General features: G+C 42.8%; 2 protein-coding genes across 2 annotated transcripts in view; both read right to left on the reverse strand.

Annotated features, from left to right (window-relative positions):
• Positions 1-2615: 2615 nt before the first annotated feature.
• Positions 2616-11065, reverse strand: GRPEL2 (GrpE like 2, mitochondrial). Its single transcript, XM_004384914.2, has 4 exons — positions 10950-11065; positions 9038-9191; positions 6956-7037; positions 2616-4875 (listed from the first exon to the last, which is right to left on the reverse strand). The coding sequence occupies exons 1-4, from the start codon at positions 11024-11026 to the stop codon at positions 4511-4513; spliced, it is 678 nt and encodes a 225-aa protein (XP_004384971.1). The 5' UTR covers positions 11027-11065; the 3' UTR covers positions 2616-4510.
• A 3395-nt stretch (positions 11066-14460) lies between these two features.
• The window catches only part of AFAP1L1 (actin filament associated protein 1 like 1), an 89107-nt gene continuing 80237 nt past the window's right edge, over positions 14461-23330 (reverse strand). Inside the window, exons 17-19 of the mRNA XM_023739178.1 lie at positions 22385-22563; positions 18789-18917; positions 14461-15260 (exon numbers count right to left, since the gene is read on the reverse strand). Of these exons, the coding sequence (XP_023594946.1) occupies positions 15237-15260; positions 18789-18917; positions 22385-22563 (332 nt within the window). The 3' untranslated portion in view covers positions 14461-15236. The remainder of the gene's footprint in view (positions 15261-18788; positions 18918-22384; positions 22564-23330) is intronic.

Here is a 23330-nt window from a genome sequence, read left to right on the forward strand (position 1 = left end):
ATACCCCCTGGCAGAGAAAGTTGGGGATAGAGTTTCAGTATAAATAAGGAAAACTCACATTTATTCAGACAGATTATGGGTAAGAAACTGAAGGGACTGGGAGAATAGTAAAAGCTTATAGCTGGGGTTCTAAGTCAACTGCTGTGAGTCTTAATAAAGTAACTGGATTACTAAGTAAAATGGTAGGTGAATAAATATGCATTTGTACTGCTGGACTCCTGACCATCCTCCCGACCAGGTTACTGGCATGTAGCCTTGTTCTGACCTCACCTTCCATGTGTCCTTCCCATCTTCTGACTGCCTGGCCTTGTCTTTACCTCAGCTTCTCAGCTGGCTTTCATATGCGTGCTCATCATCCGGGCTGAGTGGCCTTCTTTGGAGCCAGCCTTTCCTAAGGTCTGGCCTTGCATTTTCATTTTCATGGTGGTTCCAGTGCTGTCTGTATCCTCTGGTTCCATAATCTATTGTTTTCCATATCCCCAGTGCTCTCCAATAACTATATTCTTATTCCTATCCACTCAGACTTTGTTCACACTTTCAAGTTCACTGTGGTGGTTTTAAAACATGGCCCCCAAATTCTCTGACATTTCTCATATTGAGGGCTGGGCTGCTGTGAAATCTCAGGGTACCACCATTGAGAATCAGCATGGTAGGTGAGCAGTCAATGAAGTGACCCTTACATTGAAAGGGGCTATGTGGAAATTTCACATTTATTGTCAATTGCCAACAGTATAGGCCTAGCTTCCTGGGTATTATTAATGCCTAGCTTGCATAGTTCACTTTTGCATGCTCCTATGATTTTAATTTGTTTTCCTCCTATCCCCGCCTCTTGCCTTCCCATGACTTTGAAGTTTAAGTTTCTCTTTGAGAGGTAGAAGGACTTTGGAGAGGAGAGTAACTTATCTGCAACGTGCTAATAACGGGGCAAGATGACCTTCAACAATTGCCAGGTGCAGAATGTAACCACCAAAAACAAAAAAACTATAATCTTGTCCATATAAAAACTTTTAGCGAGTCTCCAAAGGGGAGACAGGTCTTTTGGAGGAGCTCATTCCCCTCTGTCTCCTGTATATTGATATACAATAAAACACTCTTGCTGCTCACCTCACCCGTCTCAGTATTGGCTTCTGCGGCAGGCGGCTCAGACCCACCACTGCGGTAACAACATGCCACTGTAAAATACGAATTAGGCACACAAAGACACTCTAAACAGCTAAACCACTGTTACTTCAATTTGGGTTTTATTAAACTTGTTCCTCAACATTATATTTCATCCTTTGTCTTCCCCATTTGGGTCTGCTTTCTTCCCTTATCAAATCCTTTGCCAGAAGGAGAGCACCAAATAACTCACACCAAACGGACTGATTCCTTTATGGCAATAAGGAAACGTCAGTAAAAGACTTATAGAATCCAAGTACTAAAATCCTAAGATCCCCTCTTCAAGTGAGCCAAAGCTTCCTTACATTATCATCTGCATGCCAATAAGCCTTTCTGCTTTACCATCAACATGAAAAGAATTAAGACACTGACAAAATATTCTTGCTCTTTCAGTCTAAAAATGTGGATTTCTGTGTTATGGTTAAAAGCAAGCAAACAAACATAAACTCACTGAAAACTGGAAGGAAAATAAGCCATTGTGATTGATTATCTTACAAGTTTTTTTAATAATTAATCTTCACTTAGCCAGTCTTCCCTCTTCCTAGACTTTAGGCAGCTATAAAAACAATGTGTAAAATAAAAAACAATAAAAATAAATATTTACTGAGGGCCTACTGTAGTAGGCAATTTACAGATTTCATTTAATCCTCACAATATCATGAGAAAATTATTATAACCATTTTACAGATATGGCAACAAACTTAGAAGGGTGAAATGACTGGTGCCCAAAGTCACACAGAGGTGACTGAGCTGAGATTTGGGTTCAAGTCTATGTCTACCAAGCCTATGCTCTTTCAATTATGCAGCTCTGCCTTCCTAAAACCCGTCAGCTTCTTGAGATTCTTACTCCATAGTTTCATTTTCTAGATTTCAAGTCTGCAAAACTACTGAGTAATAAAAGAATCTAAAATGATTCTCAATCTATTTGCAAAAACATGAGATAAAAAAAAGTGTACTAGAAAACTCGAGGTAATCAGAACATTTCATACCTAGTTTTTTAAATTCCAGTTTCATTGGTAATGAGAGCTAGTAATCCAAGAACAAACAAGGATTATTAGCTCATTTTCTTACTGTCACTATCTGCAAATCTCATAGGAATGAAAGCAAATAAACTCCTGTTGTGAAATTTGTTTGATTGCTCATTGAATTTATAATATGCACCCAGTGGAATGTCAAAGGATTCTGGTTTTAAAATATTACCACTAATCTTTTCCTTGCGCTTTAGAAGTGTGTATTTACTTCTTTAAGGATCTATACTTTGTGGAGATGGTAGGGCTCACAGAGGGGGATGATGCCTTTACATCAATCAGAGGTAGGCATCTGTCTTCTTGTTTGCTGTTGAGTAGATTCTGACTCATATCAACCCTATATGACAGAGTAGTACTGCCCCAGATGGTTTCCTAGGCTATAATCTGTATGGGAGCAAATTGCCAGGTTTTTTCTCCCCCGGAGTGGCTGGGGGGTTTGAACTACTGACCTTTCAGTTAGCAGTCAAGAGCTTAACCTTTGTGCTACCAAGGCTCCTTATTTGTCTGTGTAGTGTCCTTAGAATGATCTATGATGTCTAAGAGGGTAACTTCTGCTGTCTCACTGAATAGGACTATTGGGTTCCAGAAATAGAAACGGCTTTACTTTACGGATAACTAAAAAGCCCTGGTGGCGCAAATGGCGCTCCATTACAACTGAAAAGTTGGCGGTTTGAGCCTACCCAGCGGCTCCGTGGGAGGAAGATCTGGTGATTTACTTCAGTAAAGATTACAGCCAAGAAAACCCTACGGGACTGCTATAAGTCAAAATCGACTTGACGGCACCTGACAACAACTTACACCTAAACTTATGTAATTTGGACATTTAACAACATCTAACCGTCTGCTGGGCACATATTTGCATGTTCATTAAAGAACTGTTGAATTTTAAGTGACTGAAGTTAATATCTAGCTGTTTGTTATTCAAGTCCTCACTGAAATTTAGCTCCTTGGTTTAGAGATTTTTTTTTTCCTTTGGGTACAGTCCTAAAAACTAGGCGTTCATACTTCAGAAGAAGCTAAAAGAAAACGATTAGACCATCACTAAGGCCTCTTTTAACATTAAAATATCCATAATTGACCTCCTTATTAAAGTCTGACTGATAATATCATTCATTCACAAACTCACTTATTAAAACAAATCTTATTACAGGACATCAGCTATAAGCAAGACTGAAAAAATAAAAAACAACACATAGGTCCTGTACTCTAGATGGTTAATACTTAAAAGGGGAGCTAGATGTTTATACATAGCTGACATAAGACAGATTGAAAAAACTAGGAAAAAAAACTCATTGCTGTAAGAGAGGTAGTGATTTGTGAGAACCAATTAAAGAAAAAAAGCCTCAGCATAACTAAATGGAATTAGGAGAAAGTGTGGGAATCTGACATTTTTGTTCTGATCACTGTCCCTAATAATCTACTTGATAATGGATAAGGCAAATCTGACAAAGGGACAGACTTCAGGGCTGATGGAAAGAGAAACTGTAGGTAAATTACAATATGGACCAATTTAGATCACAAGCTGTTGCGGCTAGCTCAGTTTCCCTGAAGCAATTGTATAACTACAGAGGCTGAAGATAATTAGATAACTCAGAGCAAAGAAAGTGCAAAGTTTCTCAGCCATCCTTGCTTGGAAGGTACCTGAGTACTCAGATTTCTTAAAGTTCTCCACTTTCCAAGTCTTGCCTGGGCCTTCAGCCCTTGCAAATAGGAATTAGAAAGAGGTGCATACGGGACGGCGAGTGTGAATATGAAGTCTACTTGGTAGGGACAAGGACAAAAAAAGGCTAAGAGGAAAATAATAAAATGAAAAAGGGAAGTCCTAAAATATCTACATGTATTAAAATCAACCCAAATGATCTAAATTTATACAACTATAAAGCTTTATCATCTAAGTACCCAAATGTTGAACCCTATCATCCTCTTTTTCTAAAAAGTCCAAGATCCTAAATAATTCCTATTATAAGGCCCATTAGAAAGGAACATTTAGTTGAAAATACATAAACACATACTTATTTCCACCTTTAAAAAGGTTTTGAATTGAAAGTCATCTGAGTACCAATTTAAAAGTAATTTTCTTAAACATATTTTGATAAAGGCCATAGGAACACTTGTCACATTGTTCAAATGCCCAATGGCGAGATTTCTGATAAGACCAAACAGGTCACATTAAATCAACAGAACAGCTTATAAATAAAGCCAATATGACTAACTCCGAAACAGATCACATGAAGTACCTCATGTACAATACAAACCTAGTTTAATAAATAACAGAAATACAGGTGACTGCACTCTGGGAGAATATTCAGTTCTTGAAGGCCCATTCACAGTCTTCTCTGGGACTCCACTGCCACTTCCACTCGGGCAAGTCTAATGGTGCGGCCCTGAAGTTTGTAGCCATCTTGCCTTACTAATGCCACAGTGCCAGGCTGCACCCCAACACCAGCTGGCACATGACAGATGAGTTCATGCTCATGAGGGTCGTATTTGTCCCCAATGGGTGTCATTTTCTCCAGGCCATGCTTGGCAAACACACTTTTCAGCTTTGCTTCTAAAAGTGACAACCCCCGGAAAACCTTCTCCAGAGTGAGCTTCTGGTCCCCAGACTCTGTTCCTCCAGAAATACATTCTGTGGTCTTCTCCAAAATGTCTGCCACTTCCACCAAGTCCTTACAGAAACTCTGGATTCCTATTGAAAAACCAGACACTATTATTATTTGTGAGGAAATTATCCCTGACTCAGCCTTTGGGAGTAGAGCTTGGGGAAGGCCCAGATAGGCAGCTAGTATACTGGGTACCCCCAGGAAATAAGGTTACCGCACAGGTCTCAGGAATCATCACCACTGCTGATTAACACCCCAACCCAACTGTCAAGCCTATGTTTCCCTTAGAAGGCATATATGACCAGGTACCCTACTAGGAAATGGGGAAGATGGTTAGAAAGCAAGAACTAAAAAGGGTAACACTATTATACATTAATCAGACCTACCGTTTTTAAACTTGACTTTTTATGCTTCTTATATTTTTGTTGCTATTCCCCATTAGTACTGAGTTATGTACAGTTTGAAAATTCTTGTCTCAGTTGTGCTAAGGTATGCATTCTTAAGGAGGGGGGAATCGTCTTAGAAATTAGTATTTCATGAAGGAGTGACATGATTAGGAAAAAAATACCTAAAAAAGGCTCTTTTGCGGGGACAGGGGTGGTGATAATATTAAGAATGGTTTACTCTTGAGGACTGGGTAAATAAACACAGATCCATAGATGAGGTATGTCTTCAACTACCTGCTATGAAGCTATACATACTTGCTGGAGATGGAAATTTCACAAATTTCTCTCATCTTTTTAGAGCCACACAAACTGTTACAAGATAAAAATAAACTCAGTTTCTGAGGAATCCCATTACTCCCAGTTTCTTACAGAAATGATAAGAATGTTATCCTTACAGATGTCCATGGCACAAAATTACGGGGCAGTGGTGGCTCCGAGGTAGAATTTTTGCCATCCATGCAGGAGACCTGGATTTGATTCCTGGCCAATGCACCTCATCTGCAGTCACTACCTGGCTGTCAGTGGTAAACTGCATGGTGCTATGATGCTGAACAGGTTTCAGTACAGCTTCCAGACTAAGACAGACTAGAAGAAAGTCCTGGAGATATACTTCAGTCAGTAGAAACGCTATGGATCACAATGGTACAATCAATCTATAATAGATCATGGGGGACGGCACACGATTGGGCAGTATTTCATTCTGTTGTACATGGGGTCGCCGTGAGTCACACAGCACTGAGTGAAGAGCAGACGGCTATGACAAGCACTGGGGTTGGACAGAACAGGAGTGAAACGAATCCTATGCACAAATAGCAGACAAAATCCAGAGAACATGAAGTAGTGTCACATAGGTTAAAGAATAATAGACTAGGGGTCAGGAGACAACAGATCCAAGTCTACATCAGTCATCAACTAACTCTTTTGTCAGCTCATCCGTAAAAGGTGGGGACCAGACTAGATAAAATCCAAGGGTGCCTCTGAAGCTCTTTTATTCTATGTGTAGTGACAGAAAGTATCATGCTCCTACTGAACTGTGAGTACAAGTATTAAGAGATTTGCCTTTTATTCGTGAATCCGTTACTCAACTAACACTTTCATGAACACCTTTGGAACACGATGTGGTGTGTGTAGGGAAAAATCTGTGAAAGACTTTGAAATGGACTAAAAACATTATTCGAGGTCTTCAGTGAAAAAAATAGATGTGCCCTAGCACAGCCTTCAGGGTTATCAGGGTTATGGGGTCTAAGCCTTTGTTGTTGAGCTATTTTATAACTTTGTAAATTGTAGAATAATGATAGTAATGCAAATGGTTCTTGTCCATAGTGAAATTGTCTGGTGGAGATACAGCTGATATAGACCAGTTTTGCTCCTATTGCTCTTTGGATTCTCCTTTGAACATCTCAGTGATTCACTTGCTCGTTAATAGGTCAAACAGAATTATTTGTACAAGTACTAGAATGTTGATGTAATAACTGTAAATGCTTGGAAAACAAAATAAAAAACTATGTTGGGTTTGGTCAAAATAAAGGAAGTAACATTTTAGTAAAGGGTTCACTTGATATCACTCCTGAGAAGCAGCACAGGAAGTCTATGGGATAGCGAAGAGTAGGATCTGGTAAAGATCCAGGTCTTAATGTGTTCAGTTTGCAGAACTGTCCTTAAATTGAAAGTAAGGTATTTTTTATTTTTATTGTGAATAAATCTCTAATATCTCACTTACCAAATATCTTGGCGTCTTCTATACATCTCTGGGTTTTCCTCCTTATGTTTTCAGAATCAGCCACAGCTCTCTGGTATCTCACCTGAACATCAAAAGCAAAGTCAAAATGGTAACAAATGTTAACTGGTGGCAAAGGATGTTTTTGCTCATTTTACAAATTTCACCTTTGTGATTCATTTTTATAAAACACCCAGGACTTGTAGGAATCTTAGGTCAGCTACTCGAAATCCCCAGTCAAAGCAGGAACCTACTTGTTAGCAGCTGATAGGTAGCCATTTACCCTGCTAGTTTAAACACTCAGCAACAAGGAGCTCATTATCTTAGGAAACAGCTTTCTTTTTCACATTCAGCCAACATAGCCACCCTCCAACTTTGTCACTAAGCTGTGCAAGTAAGTTTTAATAGTGTATTAGCTATTTGACAGCAGCTTTTTTTTTTTTTAAGCCCCTTTAGTCTTTTTTCACTTTCATACTTACAATCCCTGGTGCCTTCAATTATGGTTCTTTCTACCATTATGGGTGGTTATGAGGATATAACAAATACCCAATTTCTGCTCCTCTGTTCTATTCTGACACCAGCCGCACACACAGCACTTTTTTCTCTGACCCTAGCCACCCGGAGCTAGGTCAGATCTCACAAGTTAAAAGGACACTGTCCTGAAGGCTGCCAAGTTGCTCCAAGACTTCTAAGATGCCAGCTGCAAGCTTGGGATTCCCTGGGGCTACTCTGACTTCTGACCTGCTGGCTACAAAGTTGGGGTTTTCCTACTACTCCTTTATAATGCCAGCCGCAACCTCGTTCCTCCCTGCCCCGGACTCCCTCACTTCTTACCTGCTGGCTACAAATTCTGGGGTTTTCTCTAGCCCCTGAGGATATCAGCCATAAGCTTAGGGGTTCCCAAGCCCCCACCCCCTCGACCTGCTGGCTTTCACTACTCCCTCAGGTTTGATAATTTATGAGAACAAATCACAGAACTCACGGAAACTGCTATACCTACAATTACAGCTTTATTATAAAAGACACAAAGCAGGATCAGCATAAAGAAGAGATGCACAGGGCAAAGTCTGGGAGAGTTCCCAACACTGAGCTTCTGTGTCCCAGAAAAAGGGATATGCCACTCTACCACGTGCATCGATGTTTTTCACCAACCAGGAAGCCTATGGAGCTTCAGTGTCCAGAGCTTTTACTGGGGGGGGGGTCTCATTAGGTAATACAAACTCTAGCCCCTCTCCCCTAAGGTTGGTCAATATCATGAAGTGATCACAAGGTGGGTTTCTGTGGCCATGTCATCACGAGGTGATCGTCATGAGTTAAGTCCTGCTGGCCTGGCTGCCAGCCCACCAATCCAGAGTCACCTCTCTGGCATAACCTGTCAGTTCTGGAGTCCTTACTGAGGACATTTAAATAATTAGGGAAATTCAAAGGTTTTATGGATTATGCCTCAGGAACCGAGGGCAAAGACCAAATTCTTTGAGTAAGGTTAAATTCTAACCCCAGAGTGGTCTTGCTTTGGAATTACTCTAGTTTACTTATCTTCCCCAAAATCTGTCTGTCAACCCAGGACTGGGCACAGTACGCTAGATGTGGTCCGACTATCAGAGTACACTGATCAATCATCTCATTCATACAACAAGTATTTACTAAGTGTCTACTACAAGCCAGGCACTATACCTCCTTTGAAGCTGCCAAAATACCACTTACCTGAGTGCTATGACACAATAGAGAACTGAAAGGACAGATGACTATCCTTAGCCAGTGATCCTTTTGAACCACTACAGATTATTTTGCCCAGTATACCTATCGAGGAAGCGCAGGTGCGGTGAGGGAAAGGTAAAGAGGCAATTAAACTATAGAAAGGATGTGAAGAAAACCCATTGCTGTGGAGTCAATTCCGAGTCATAGTGACCCTACAGGCAGAGGAGAACTGCCCCATAGGGTTTCCAAGGCTGTAATCTTTATGAAAGCAGACTGCCACATCTTTCTCCTGCAAAGCCACTGGTGGGTTCAAACCACTGACCTTTCAGTTAGCAGTCAAGTGCTTAACCACTGCGCCACCAGGGATCCTGTATAAAATCTACTCACTGTTAAATCCTGGACTTCCTTCTCCAGTTTAACAGCTTTTAGCCTTAAGGCTCGTTCGGCCAGAGATGGCCCAAGCTCATCAGGAGGGTCCTCAGAGCTGCAATCCTCACCAGTGGTCCTCTGCGTGGCAGTGCTGAAAGGATGCAGCCATCCCCTAAAGTATGGGGGGAAGGGAGGGTGTACAAAATGAGGAAATGCCATCATAATAACCCAAAGGCATTAAACCCAAGGTTTAGAGACCAGAAAGTTGCCCAGATTGAATCTCTAGGGAAAGAGCTTTCAATCTCTTTAACAGGTAATAACAATACAAACACTTATGAAATGCTTACCAAGTGTCAGACACTTTGTCGGGGTTTTACCTAATTATCTCTTTTCATCTCACAACACAAGATTGGTACTATTATCATTCCCATTTTATAGGTATGACAAATGAAGCTCAGAGAGTATAAATGACTTGCTCAAGATCATATATCTAGCAAACTACTAGCATCTTGCTGAACCAGGGAATAGAAACAGCCAGAAGAGGGTAAACAAAAGTCTGCAAAGAGGACACCAAATTCTAATACTCAGGATGGGAATTCAAAACATAAAGCCATACAGCTCTGGTTCAATCCTTCATTTTACAGATGGGGAAAATTAAGCCCAGAGAAGAGACGTTAGCAATCTGGAGTTAGGCCTAGAATCTGAAGCCTTCTTGAGGGCAAGCTGTAAGGCTGTATGGCTTTTAGGGAAGAAAATCTGTGCTGAGAAAGAGATCCTGAGTAAAATCAAGTAAAATCATATAAAATCAAGTCAATTACAAACTTATAAAACACATCTACTACATATTATGAACTGTAAACAGGTGAGTAATATAGATCTTTGTATTCAACTAGTTTGTAACTCGCTTCAGAACTGGAGTGTGGGTAAATTTTTATCAGAAGGAACCACCTTTCTTCTGGTCACTTCCCTTAATCACCAACAAACCACCAAAAATGTTTAAAAAAACAAACAAAAACCAACCCAGACAAACCCAGAAACCTTGAATCCAACTTCACACCCAGATGCTAGGTCAGAAGGTAAATTATCAAAGAGAAAAAGGTGACACATAGTTATACAAACTTCCTGCATTTTCCCTATGATTTAATTTACATTACCGAGGTCCCACCGTACCCTCCCCATCAGTCACTTCTATTCCCTGAGATTAATCAGCATCCTTTACTAGTAATTAAAAGCCTCGGTTCCAGGGCCCATGACTGATTTCCAGCCTAGGTCTCACCACTTCTTGAGTATTTGAGTTTGGAAAAGCTACTCACCTTTTCTAAACCTGTTTTCTCAATTATTAAATGGAGGATAATAAAAAGAACTACCTTAGTTCTGCCATTGGCGCGGTAAGCAACCAATAAAAGACAATGCTGCCGCTGCTGATGGTGATAAGGCAAGAACTGGAACTTAACCAACTCTCGAAGGCAGGTGGAAAGGCCCTTTGGAACGACCAAGTCCAACGCCCTCCTTTTACCGACACGTAAAACGATGCCGGATAATGAAAAAGGACTGGCCTAAGGTCACACAGGGGCGAAAGAACCAAAATTTAGCCGCAGACACCACAGATGGGGAGAAGGGTCAAGGAGAGAAGTACATCTCCAATTCAATCAATGCTCGGGGCTGAAAATATCTCCCACTTTCGAGGACATGTCCTCGGATCTCCTTGACTTCCAAGGCCTGGGAAGGAAGGAGAAGGAGGCGCGTCTGTGCGCCTCAGTTTCCCTCTCTGTAAAATGGGGCAGTGAGCGCCCGGTCGCAGGCGCCAAGAAGCTTGGAGAGTTCTCTCGCCTGCGCTGAAGTAACCCTCGCCCTCCATCTCACAACTGCCCTGCCAGCTTGTCAGTCCCGCACCGACCTCCCGTTCCCGACCCTCGCCTGCCTCGTTTACCTGCCGTAAGAAGCGGCACTCGAGGCCAGGAGGCGCTGCACCCACCGCGGGACCGCCCACAGGGACTGTGCGGCCATGTTTCCGACCTTGGCTTACAGAGGCAACGCAAGCGCACTAGCTACCAAACACGCTTCCCGGCAGCCTTCGCGGACGTTTCCTTCTTTGGGCGTCAGCACGGGAACGCTACGCTTCCGGTTTTCCTTGTGCTCTGCGTGGTTTCCTCTCCGTACTCGGAACAAAACACAACCCTTCCGGCTTCCCGATGTGCGGCGCGCCCGACGGAGCGTTATTTTAACAAAGTAGCCTCCGTGCTAGGCGCGCGATCTGCGACCAGCAAAGCTGATCACATGAGGGGCCCGCATGGAGCTTACATGAAGTTATAAACAATAAACAAATACAAAAGCGATATGAAATAAAAATATGACCTGTGTTTAAAGGCAAGGAGGATGGTGCTGTGAAAGCTTAGAATACAAATATGGACGAGTCTAGAGTTTTCCCAAAGGAAGTGATATTTGACCTGATAGATGAGGAATGAATACTAAGGAGGTAAGTGGTTCAGGCAGAGGAAAACAGTACCTGCAAAGGTCTAATGAAGAGAATATTGCGAATAAGGGACTGAAATATACAGGAAAGTGGGGAGACAATATGAGACGGGTGGTTAGGCAGGACTGGATAACGTTGTGGATTTAAAAATACTGCTGCCTGAAAACCCCCACCCCACCTCAGCATTTTTAAGTGTTTTTTTCTACAATGCCCTTATTTTCTGACTTACTGCGTTTTTAAATGATGTGTATTGTTGCGTTTCCTTTCACTAGAATGTAAGCTCCATTAGGGCAGAGATGTTTTTTTTTTGGTCTGTTAGTTCATTCTCTATGAACAGTTGCCTAATGTAGTAGGTGTTCAGAAATTTTTGATGAATGAACTTTAGTCTCATTCTAATTGCAGTGGGAATGTGACAAATCTTTACATGTTTTAGGTTCACCTTGGCTGTATAGAGGAGAAAAGAGGCAGAGAGACCAATAGCTGTTTCAATAGCCCAGGCAGGAGAGGGCTGTATTCTGTCCTGGGGTCGCCTAGAGAGACCTTTATAACCACCCTATCTAAAGTAGCTGTGTCCAGCACCCTTTTTATTTCCATCTTAGTATTTTGTTTCCTTTTTGTTCTCCCAATTAAGAGTGTGAACTTCATGAGGGGGTCTTTTTCACAGCGGTGATATTTTAGCATCTAGTACAGTAGGTGTTGTTCTTAGTGGCCATTGAGTTGGCACCCAACTCATGGCAACCCCATGGACAGTGGCTGCCGCATGGCTCCTTAGTCCAGCACCATCCTCATGACGCACATGATCGCTTATGGATCGGGCTGTTGTGATCCATAGGATTTCATAGGCTGATTTTCCAAGTAGATTGCCAAGCCTTTCGTCCTAACATAGTTAAGTAGTCAGTAAATATTTGTTGAATGAATTAACAAAGTTGGATGGTGTCCGTGGTGATGGGAAGAAGACAACGGGATTTTAGTGATTTAGGATGGAAAGCTTACAGGATGTGAAGACAGACTGGTAATTGGGATCCAGGGTGCTTGGAGTTGCAGGAATAGTTACTGAATAGACCTTTAGGTCAATTTTTTTTTTTTTTTAAATCAATGGGAAGTGCGCCCTCAGCATTTTGAATCTTCACCATAGCATGGCTTGCCTGTACCATAGTTATTGGTTCAGATCCTCTATCCTTATCTGTGATTTTCCTGAGGACAGAGCTGGAGTCTTTGGCATCTTTATATACCACCCACTGTTTCCTTTTGGCCTTATCAGGGGAGCCACATAATTTAGGGAGGGATTATGATCCCCTTTTACATATGAGAAAATTTGAGGCTTAGAGGGGATGGTGAACCTGCTCAAGGATCCAGTGACACTAGAATTCTCACAGTGCGAACACATGGCAGTGTTGGGAAGGATAGAGCTTCAAATCTACCTGAGACCCGGGAGCCTGTACTTTGAAAAACACAACCAAAAGAGGCATTTTAACAAGAAGAACTGGCATCCATACTTTAGCCATTTTGCTCGCATTTGTCTTAGCTGCCCAGGTTGCTTAGCAGCTGCTTAGCTTAGCACAGGTTGCGTGCCCTGGCTAGCAAAGTGCCTGATGCATGGTGAGTGCTCAGTACATGTGAATTATTTACTACCTAGGGTCCATCCTCTCAAAGAGTCTACAATCTGTTGATGGGAAAAGATACTTAACCCCAAAACAACTGCATGAAAAAGAATGTGATACACACCGAGGACATAGCTGGAGTGCTGGGTGCCATTCCAGGATCCGCATTTTAAAAAGGAACACTGACATTCCAGAGTATGTGAACTCCTTTTCCCTGAAGATATTCAGGTTGAATCTGGATAAAAACCTGTCAGTTATGGGTTGATTGCCTTTTAGTATTAGAGGCTGTAATTACCATTTAAAAATAATTTCTTCAGTAGGAAGAACACAGGCTTTTGAGTCAGACATTTCTTACCTAGCTAATTAGCTAACAGTAAGAGCCACTATTGACTGAGCATTGCCTATTTCTCAGACACTGTGCAAGAAGCTTCCCATGTATTATTTCACTGGGTGCCCCCAATAGTCTTAAGAGGAAAGTACAGTTGTAACCATGTTTTCACAGATAAGGCAAGCAACAATCAGAGAGACCAAGTGACTTTCACAAGGTCACCCAGCTGGTAAATGGCAGAGGCAGGGCTCAACCCAGCAGTCTGGATCCAGACTCATAACCTGTACGTCCTCTGCTCAGCCACTGATCAGCTGCGTGATTTTGGTCAGGTTATTTTTCCTGCTCTGGTCTCCAGCTACCTCATCACCAACACCACCACCACCACCACTTGTCTTCGAGTTAATTCCAGCTCATGGCGATCCCATGTGTGTCAGAGTAGAACTGTGCTCCACAGGGTTTTCAATGGCTGATTTTTTCAGAAGTAGATCACCAAGCCTTTCTTCTAAGGCACCTCTGGGTGGACTCGAATCTCCAACCTTTTGGTTAGCAGCCAAGCATGTTAACCGTTTGCACCACCCAGGGACTCCTGTAAAACTTTAGGTGGAGTAAAGTACGCAAAGCCTCTAGCAGAGTGTCCAGAGGTTATTCTGGGATTTCCCTTCTCTCCCCTTGAGCTAACCTCTGAACTCTTAAAGTTAAATGGTCTTATCTTTATTGGAGGAACATGTGTTAAAGACCTGTAAAGTGCATACAGTGTTGAGACAATATGAGTGGCACAGGAAGCAAGATTGTCCAGGACTTGAGGTCCTTGTTTCCCCATAAGAGTTATCAAGGGTTTATAAAGGGCTTAGCACCCATGTGGCAGAAATGAGCCACCACCCTCTTGGTTTCCTGATAATTTTACCTTATAGCAGTTGTGGAAGGGCAGGCTTGTGAGCCTCCAAGTGCAAGATGAGGAGGAGTGTCACATGGGTTTCTACCTATAGCCCCAGGACACTGAGTGTCATATAGAAATAGGTCAAAGGTCTTGACTGACAGCAGATGATCCCACCCTACAAAGCCTGCAATATCATGTGGACATTAGAAACCCAAGCTCTTGTCACTGAGTGTCAGTGCAAGCATAAAATATGTCAGCTGCTCAACCTCTTGTTGCCTGCTGGGAACTCAGATCTCTGATTTAAAATCACTCAAGTATGGAAGATTCCAGTAGCTGCACTCTGCTTAGCTCTAAAGCAGATGAGGAATGATTGAGAATTTGGATGTTCTCTTTAGCTTATGTTCATCGTTAAGCAGGCAGGGGTAATTCTGTTGATTTTTAAGCTCATTTGTCTTGCCCAGAGGTTGTCAGCAATGCCCAACATGAATCCACTTGGCAAAAGTGTGATTGTATGATCAAGTCCCATCTCTTTACACTGCACCACTAATGTTTCAGCACTGCCATCCTTTGCCTTAGGACTGGAAATGGGATGCTGAGAATAGGTGGAATGGCTTACTCACATGTGCTTTCATTTCTTCTTCAGAAGGGAAGGCAAAGACATCTAACAAAACCTTTACAACTGTGCAGAATTTTGTCTCCCCCAACTCCATTTTCCACCCTCTGTAGTCATAAGGATGTCCTCCATTTCCCTCTTCTCCTCTTCTTCTTCCCTCCCCGTATCCCCTAAAATCATGCAGACAATAAAGGCTAGTCTTTTGGTTGCCCAAGAAAGTAGGGAGCTACTTCCAGTCTTTCCCTGGTTTATCCTTGTAAAAAAGCTTTTCTGCCTTAGATGGACAAGCTGATAACTCCTTTGGGATAAAATCTTCATCCTCTTTCTAGGTCTTCTTCATTTCCCATTCCTGAAGTACAGAAAGACAAGAGAGATCAGTGTTGCTGAATATTCTAGTGTGACTTATAGGATAAAAACATTTTCACTGTACCTAATCATATAAAGATCTTCACCGGCCAGGTTAGAGATCCTTGGGTCCTAGTCTCCCTCTCTTGCTTTCTGTGGCCTTGGGTAAGTTACTTCTCCAGTTTGGGCCTCATCTCTAAGGGGGTTTAGAGACCACAAAGTTTGTCTCTCTCAGACAAGGAAACTGAGGCCCAGGAACTGAGGGGAGTGGGGACTGCACCTGACTCCATTTCTATTCCACAGGACCTTGGGGGTGGAGGAGGCAGACGATGGCAAAGAAGCCACAGCAGTTGGGTAAGAAAGGGTGTGGGCAGGCAGCCCACAGGGCTCCATTCCTTCTCCCGGGGCTGCCAAGGAGTTTGAGAGGGATTCTGAAGTTGTGCCCACAGTAAATGGCTTTTTACTCATAAACAATGCATGAAGTTGCCAGCCAGCCCTGGAGTTGACGGTGTGAACAGGGTAGACCATGATGGTTGGGAAATTCTTGGTGGGAGGATCCTCCACTCCTCAACTTGCTCCTTTCCCAGTCTTCTCCATCTAAACTGCAACTGCTCGGGGCAATGACTGAGAAGTCATCCTTGATTCCTTTCTTTTCCTCATCCTCCACGTCTTCATCAGCAAACCCTTTGGCTCTACCTCCAAAACCAGCCACTTTGCATCATTTCCACTAAACCCTGTTCATTGCTCATCTGGATTATTACAGTAGTCTTCTAACTAATCTTTGTCATTCTCTCATCCATTCTCAACACAGTAGCCAGAACTATCCTTTAAAAATATAATCTATATCCAACAACTCTTTCCTTAAAACTTTCCAGTGGCTTTCTATTATGTTAGAACAAAATCTAAAGTTCCTCCAATGGCCTACTAGGTTTTAGATCAAGGATTGCCAAACTATGACCTGCGTGCCAAGTCTGGCCCACTGCCTGTTCTTGTATAACCCATCAGCTAAGAATAGTTATTACATTTTTAAATGTTTGGAAAAAAATCAAAAGAAGAGTATTTCATGCCATGTGAAAATTATATGAAATTCAAGTGTCAGTGTCCAGAAATAAAGTTTTATTGGGACACAGCCTTGCTCATCATTCGTTTATGTATTGTCTATGGTTGCTTCCACACCACATGGCAGAGTTGAGTGGTTGCAACAGAGATCATATAGTCCACAAAGGCTAAAATATTTTCTGCCTGGCCCTTTAGAGAAAAAGTTTGCTGGCGCCTGGTCTAGATGATCTGGACCCTAGCTGATTATTTCTCTGATCTCATCTCCTAACACTCACCCTTTGCTCCCTCCACTGGAATCACTTGGATCTTCTTGATGTTTCCTTGGACATGTCAAGCTTTGTTTCCTCAAGGACTTGGCACTTGCTCTTCTGTCTGGACCATCCTTCCCTCAGACACCCACATGGTTCACTCTCTCACGTTCCATTTAGGTCTCTGCTTATATGTCACTTCCTCAGAAAGGTCTTTCCTGTCACTGTGATTAAAACAGCCACCCCACCCCCCACATCACCTTTCTCCTCTTACCTTGCTTTATTTTCCTTCAAAGGTACTTATTACTACCTGATATTCCATCCTATATTTATGTGTTTATTTACAGTCTTGGCTTCCCAACTAGAATATAAGCTATATTCTAGGGGAGGGATTTTGTTTTGTTCCTTGCTGTGTAACCAGAACCTAGAACAAGACTTGACACACAATAAGTACTCAATAAATATTTGTTGCACGACTGACTAACTGAAGAAAAGAATGAAGACTCTTCCTTCTCTGGCTCTGAAAGTCAACAATTCCAACCCGATGACTAAGCTCTAGCCTAAATAGAGAGCCCTGAATTTTAAAAGTCAGGGCTGGTGTGATCCTAGACAAACTGGCAAGTGTTCCCCAAGCAATGTTGACATGAAGGTCATAAATGGCTGTCCTTTAAGCATATTCTGATATGCAATTTCAGGTTATGAAATGATCAGGCCCTGCCTAGCTCTTCACCCTCAACTCATTCTCCTCTCCCTCTCCCTCACTCTGCTCTAGCCACTCTGGGCTTGGTTCTGCCCATCAGACACTCTCGAGAGCCTTTGCACTTGCTGTCTCCTCTTCCTGGAATGCTTTTGCCTCATATCTTCTCATGGCTGGTCCTTCTCCCTGTTTGGGTCTCTGCTCAGAGAAGTCTCCCCCGACCACTTTATCTATTGCTCCAACGCCACCCCTAGTTACTCTTTCTTGTTATATTTTCTTTGTAGCGTGTATCCCTTTCTGAAATAATCTTTCTACATCAATTGGGCACTTATGTACTATCTGTCTCCCTTTGCTAGGTTGGAAACTCCTTGAGAACTGGAACCTTGTGTATCTTATTCACTGCTCTATCCTACCCATTGAACTTCAGTCTCCTCATCTGTGAAATGGGGCTAATAATGTCTGCTTTGCCCAGCTATTGCAAAGATTAAATGAAAAAGTACATGAAAGTGTTTAGCAAAGTGCCAGAATTTAGCAGGTGCTCAATATATTTCTCGAATGAATACATTTGGAATTTTCCACAATTTCAAACATGACATTTCCCTTTTATTTTAAATAAAGGTTAATTTTATGTTTTCTCTTAAAAAAGACATTATTCCTTGAAAACTCATCAGTCTCTACATTTCTTAGCCTGGAGTTCAGGTCCTTCTATATCAACCTATCTTTCCAGTCTCATCTCCTACCAATTTTTCAGATATTCTGTACTGGTCTCAGTATCAACTTCAGCAAAGGATGGATTATTGAGCATTCCTGATGTGTCAGACATTTGTTTCTCAGGTTCATACCCCCTTATCTTCAATTCTATAATCGAAAAAGCTCTGAAACCAAAAGTTTTCTCAAATATTTTGGAATAAACTTATTTGGTGGCAAAACCTGATCTGAACTGATGTGAGGCTGTTTATAAGATTTATTTATTCCACGTGGTGTGAATAGTCATGTCTTGCTGTAAAAATGTTAACGTGTTTGTTATAGTGTGCCATCTGAGAACTTGTTGGCGTGTGTCATCATATTTAGTATCGTACCATATTACCTTTCTAAAATTTAAAAAGTTCTGAAACATCACTGGACTGTGGACAAGTTTCATAGAAGGAGCCCTGGAACTAGACTTGGAAGAGGTGGGTTTGCATCCCAGCTCTCTCAAGGATGCCCTGTATAACCTTGGGCAGGTCCTTCACCCCCTAGGCTTCAGTTTCCTCACCTATGAAATGCGGACTTTCTTGTCTTAAAACGCATTACAAGCTAAGAAACCTGCTAACTGAGCTTGTTAGAACTACGTGTTAAAAAAAAGAGTAAAAAGGTTTTGAATGAGGTCTCAGAGTATTCCCCTCTGAGCAAAGTTCATGAGTTTTACTGCATGGATGTTCCAGCAATTCTCTGCCTTTCTCAATAGCTACATTTTTGTTCCTTGGTGAGTTTCCATATACAAGAGGCTTCTAAATCTGAATTTTGATCAGCTGAGCTGATGCTGTACCTTGGCTTTCTGCAGCACCCTTCCTTGGTTGGAGGTTACAATGGATGGGCTCCTCTTCCTCAGCTCAGAAACACAGTTGACAGGAAGAGGTTGCTCTGGAGCGTTGTCCTGGGGTTTATTTGCAACTTCCTGTTGATGGCAAGAAATAGTTACATAGGTGAGGTCTATCACTAGCTACCTACACCCAATCTGCCCTCAAAAGAATGAAAAGCCCCATTGCTGTTGAGTCTCTTCTGACTCATAGCAGCCCTAGAGGACGGAGTAGAACTGCCCTATGGGGTTTTCAAGGAGTGATGGTAGATTTGAACTGCCGACGTTTTGGTTAGCAGCCAAGTTCTTAACCTCTCCACCACCAGGTCTCCAAAAGAATGAGAGCACTTTAAAATAGAAAGCACTACACAAACATGCCAGCATCAAGCAGGGTGAGGGGAGGAAGATAAGTGAGAGCCTTGGAATAAAGATAATGGCGACTAACAACACTTAACCCTCACTATGCACGAGGCATTGCACTGATTAGCTCATTTAAGCTTTCCAACAAATCTATGAAGTAGGTACTATTATTAGTCATTCTACTTTACAGATGAAGAAACCAGAGCTTGGAGAGATCAAGTCATTTGTTCCACACCACATCATAGGTGGGAAGGTCAGAATTCAAACCCCACAACCCTCTCTGTTACCCTCTGGGCTGTATTACCATTTTCTACGCTGCTTTAATCTCTTAAATTTCCCTCAATTGCTCAGGACCTTACTGAATATAGTTCCTTAAGTGTGACATCTTAAGACTGTAGGACATTTAGAGAAGACTCCTCTTTAGCACCAAAGGGAGTCAAAAAGATCAAACGTGGAGAGAAAAGTGCTTTGGAATGGGAATGTCGGCACATGCCGGTGGGAGAGAACTGAGCTGGGGTGCGTGAACCTGGTTCTAGTTCCTCTATCAACCCTCTGTGACCCTGGAAGTTGTTTTGCCCCTGGCCCTCATGTTCCTCATCTGTAAAATGAGGTAGGAAACTTCCCATGGAAAGTGTATTGGGTTGAATAGTGTCCCCCCAAAATTCATGCCCTCCCAGAACCTCAGAATGTGACCTTACTTGGAAAAAGGTCTTTGCAGATGTAATAAGGAGCCCTGGTGGCGCAGTGGTTAAGCACTTGGATGCCAACCAAAAGGTCGATGGTTCTAATCCACTAGCCACTCCGTGGGAGAAAGATGTGGCTGTCTGCTTCCATAAAGATTACAGCTTTGGAAACCCTGTGGGGCAACTCTACCCTGTCCTGTAGGGTTGCAATGGAATCTGTGGCAATGGGTATGTATGTATGCAGATGTAATCAGTTAAGGATCTTGAGATGAGATCATCCAGGATTTAGGGTGAGCCTTAAATTCAATAGCTGGTATCCTTCTAAAAAGAGGAAAAGACACAGAGAGACACACAGAGAGGCCATGTGAAGATGGATGTAGGCAGAGATTGGAGTTATGCTGCCCTAAGCCAAGGAACTCCTCGGGCCACCAGGAGCTCGAATAGGCAAGGAAGGATTCTTCCCTAGTGCCTTCAGGGGTGTGTGGCTCTGCCGACACCTTGAGTTCTCATCTCCAGACCTGTGGGACAATAAATTTCTGTTGTCTTAAGCCACCCAGTTTGTGGCAATTTGTTATGGTAGCACTAGGAAACTAACATAGGGAGGAAATGTAGGAGCGGAAGAAACAGAGCCAGCTTCAGAGTCACCGGGTGTGGTCTGACCTGGCACGGTGACCTTCAAGAATAATAACACAGCTCCCAATGGCACTTGATACTTATTGGACAAGTTATTTTACTTCTTTGAGTCTCAATTTCCTTGTCTGAAAGCAAGGATGTTGGATTTATTTACTCAACAAATGCTTACTACACTCCTACTATTTTTCAGACTCTGTAAAGGACTAGGGATATAATGGTAAACAAAACAGACACAGTCTATTTCTTAACAAAAATACAATCTAGCTGGGAAGACAGACATTAGCCAAGTAAGGACACAAATACATATATATTGACAGATTATGATTAAGTGCTATAAGGAAGAATACCAGATGGGACCTTTGGTAATTTTACCAGTGGTTTTCAACAGAGGGACATCCCCTTGGGACCATCTGGTAATGTCTGGTGATAATTTTGGTTGTCAACAATTTGGGGGGAGGTTTGCTACTGGCATCTAGTGGGCAGAGGCCAGGGATGCTACTAACCATTCTACAATGCACATGACCCATTGCCGTCGAGTTGATTCTGACTCATAGTGACCCTACAGGACAGAGTAGAACTGCCCCATAGGGTTTCCAAAGCTGTAATCTTTTCCAAGGCATGCTACCACATCTTTCTCCTCCGGAGTGGCTGGTGGGTTTGAACCACCAACTATTCAGTTAGCAGCCAAGTGCTTAACCACTGCACCACCAGGGCTCCTTAATGCACACGACAGCCCCCTACAACAAAGAATTATCTGTTCCACAGACTTACTAGACCAGTAGAGACTGGATGAACCCACGACACTACTGCCCTGAGATACTCCTTAAACTTGGAACTCAAACCACTCCCAGAGGTCACCTTTCAGGGAAATGACAGATTGGCCCATAAAGTAAATAATATCACCCAGGAGTACTGCTCTCCTCAAAAGCATCGTCTAGACGAAACCAAATGGTAAACGTTTACACAAGACTAAAGTTGAGAAAGCTAGGGGAGACAGGGAAGCTAGATTAGTAGAAACAGAACAACCAAAATGGAAATAATGAGAATGCTGATACACTGTGAAGAATGTAACCAATGTCACTGAACAATAAGTACAGAAATTGTTAAATGAGAATCTAATTTCCTGTGTGAACTTTCACCAACCCCCCCCCCCACCACACACACACACACACATACATGGAATTATCTGGCCCAAAATGTCAGTAGTGCTGCGGTCAGGAAGTCCTTTCTGAGGAATCTCATTCAAGCTGAGAGTATCTGCCTTGCAGGGTTGCTGGGAGGCTTAGAGGTAATGGATGCAAAGCCATGAGAATAGAGCCTGGGACCCTGGAGATCCCAGGAGAGAGCATGTTCCACAGTGGCTAAAAGCAGGGTTCTGGAGTCAGACTGTCTGCGTTTGGAACCCTGTCTCCCACTTAGCAAGTCACTCAACAGCAAGCTGAACCTCAGTTTACTCATCTGTCAGATGGGTTTGATATACATAGTGAACTACCTCAAAAGATTGCTGTGAACATTGTGTGAGATAATACAGGTTAAAATGCTGTACTGGCAAATAGTAATCGATCAATACAAGTTTGTTATTTGACATATGGTAGCTATTACTATCATCAGTAACTTTAAGGCCACTTCTAAGATCACCTTCAAGTTGAAAAGTCAACAGTGGTGCTGTCGTGGAGAGAACACAGGCCAGAGAATCAAGAGAACTCGCTGCAAGGGTCCACTTCCTAGCCATGCCACCTGTGGCATGTCCCCTGCACCTACTTGGGTCTCAGTCTTCTCATTTGTAAATGAGCATAACTCCTCCCCACAAAGAATGATCACGATGGAGAGCTGCTGCCTAAGAAGGGATTAAGGAGCAGCTGCTGCATGTGTAGAAGAGAGTGTACGCACCCCACTCTTGTTCTTGCTGGTCACGGAGAGCCCCAGGGCTGGGCCCCCAGCCAGGGACTGCTGTAAGCGCTCTTTCACTGCCACGAGCCGCAGCTCCAGGTCGATCCGGCGCTCCTCCTTCGCCCGGCACTGAGCTTCCAGGGTGGCCACAGCCTCCTCCAGAACCTTTAACTTTGCTCCTGTTTACAAAGACACTGATGAGAAGCAGCTGAAGTAGGCCTGAAGCGTCAGGGAGCCTGGCAGCACTTCCGGTTCTTGTCTGTCCCTCCTGGAGAGCCTTTCCAGCCCCTCAGACCCGGTTAAGAAATGGACTTTGGGCATGGGCTTCCAGCTCCATTCTGGGTGGTATGGCTTTTACCTGCCCAGTACCCATTTCCCCATCTTCAGGAAATAGCACCTTGATTTTCCATTGTTAAACCATCTTTCCCCTCTCATTCTCTCTAGTTTGGGTGGGGCTGACCCAACGCCTAGTCCAAGGGTTGGTGCATAACTTAGCCCTGGCCAATAAATCGTATTTCACCTCTGGTCACAGTGATTGGTTTAGGGATGAAAGTTGGCCCAATCAGAGTGAATCCTGAGGATTTTGTGAGGGCCACAGGGATGTGAAGTTCTCTCTGCTGGGATAGCTGAGAAGGCTGAGAAAGGAAGGGCTACATCTGTGTAGCCATTGTGCCACCAAGAGAAGAGAGAATGAAACCAACACAGAGGAAAAGTAGAAACAAGAATCTGAGAAATAAACTTCTTGGTGGCATCATTCAAGTCCCTGGATCTCATGCTACCTCACCTCTTTCAGTTACACTTTTCTTCTTTTCTTTTCTAAGCCAGTTTGACTTTGGTTTCTGTTACTTATAATCAAGAGTCATAACACAGGGCTCTTCCTAGACCAGGGGTTCCTACTAGGACTTCTGCTGCTTATTCAGTTTAATCCAAGAAACCTGTATTAGCA

The sequence above is a fragment of the Trichechus manatus genome, unplaced genomic scaffold (assembly GCF_000243295.1).
Source record: "Trichechus manatus latirostris isolate Lorelei unplaced genomic scaffold, TriManLat1.0 scaffold00130, whole genome shotgun sequence".
NCBI lineage: Eukaryota > Metazoa > Chordata > Mammalia > Sirenia > Trichechidae > Trichechus > Trichechus manatus.

What these genes read in the sequence shown, in the direction of transcription:
- GRPEL2 (XM_004384914.2), bottom strand. Translation starts at nt 11,026, where the DNA reads ATGGCCGCACAGTCCCTGTGGGCGGTCCCGCGGTGGGTGCAGCGCCTC. An exon ending in AGGAAGTCCAGGATTTAACA is followed by an intron (nt 7,038 to 9,037) that starts GTGAGTAGATTT and finishes TTTGATGTTCAG; the next exon opens with GTGAGATACCAGAGAGCTGT. An exon ending in AGAAGACGCCAAGATATTTG is followed by an intron (nt 4,876 to 6,955) that starts GTAAGTGAGATA and finishes GTTTTTCAATAG; the next exon opens with GAATCCAGAGTTTCTGTAAG.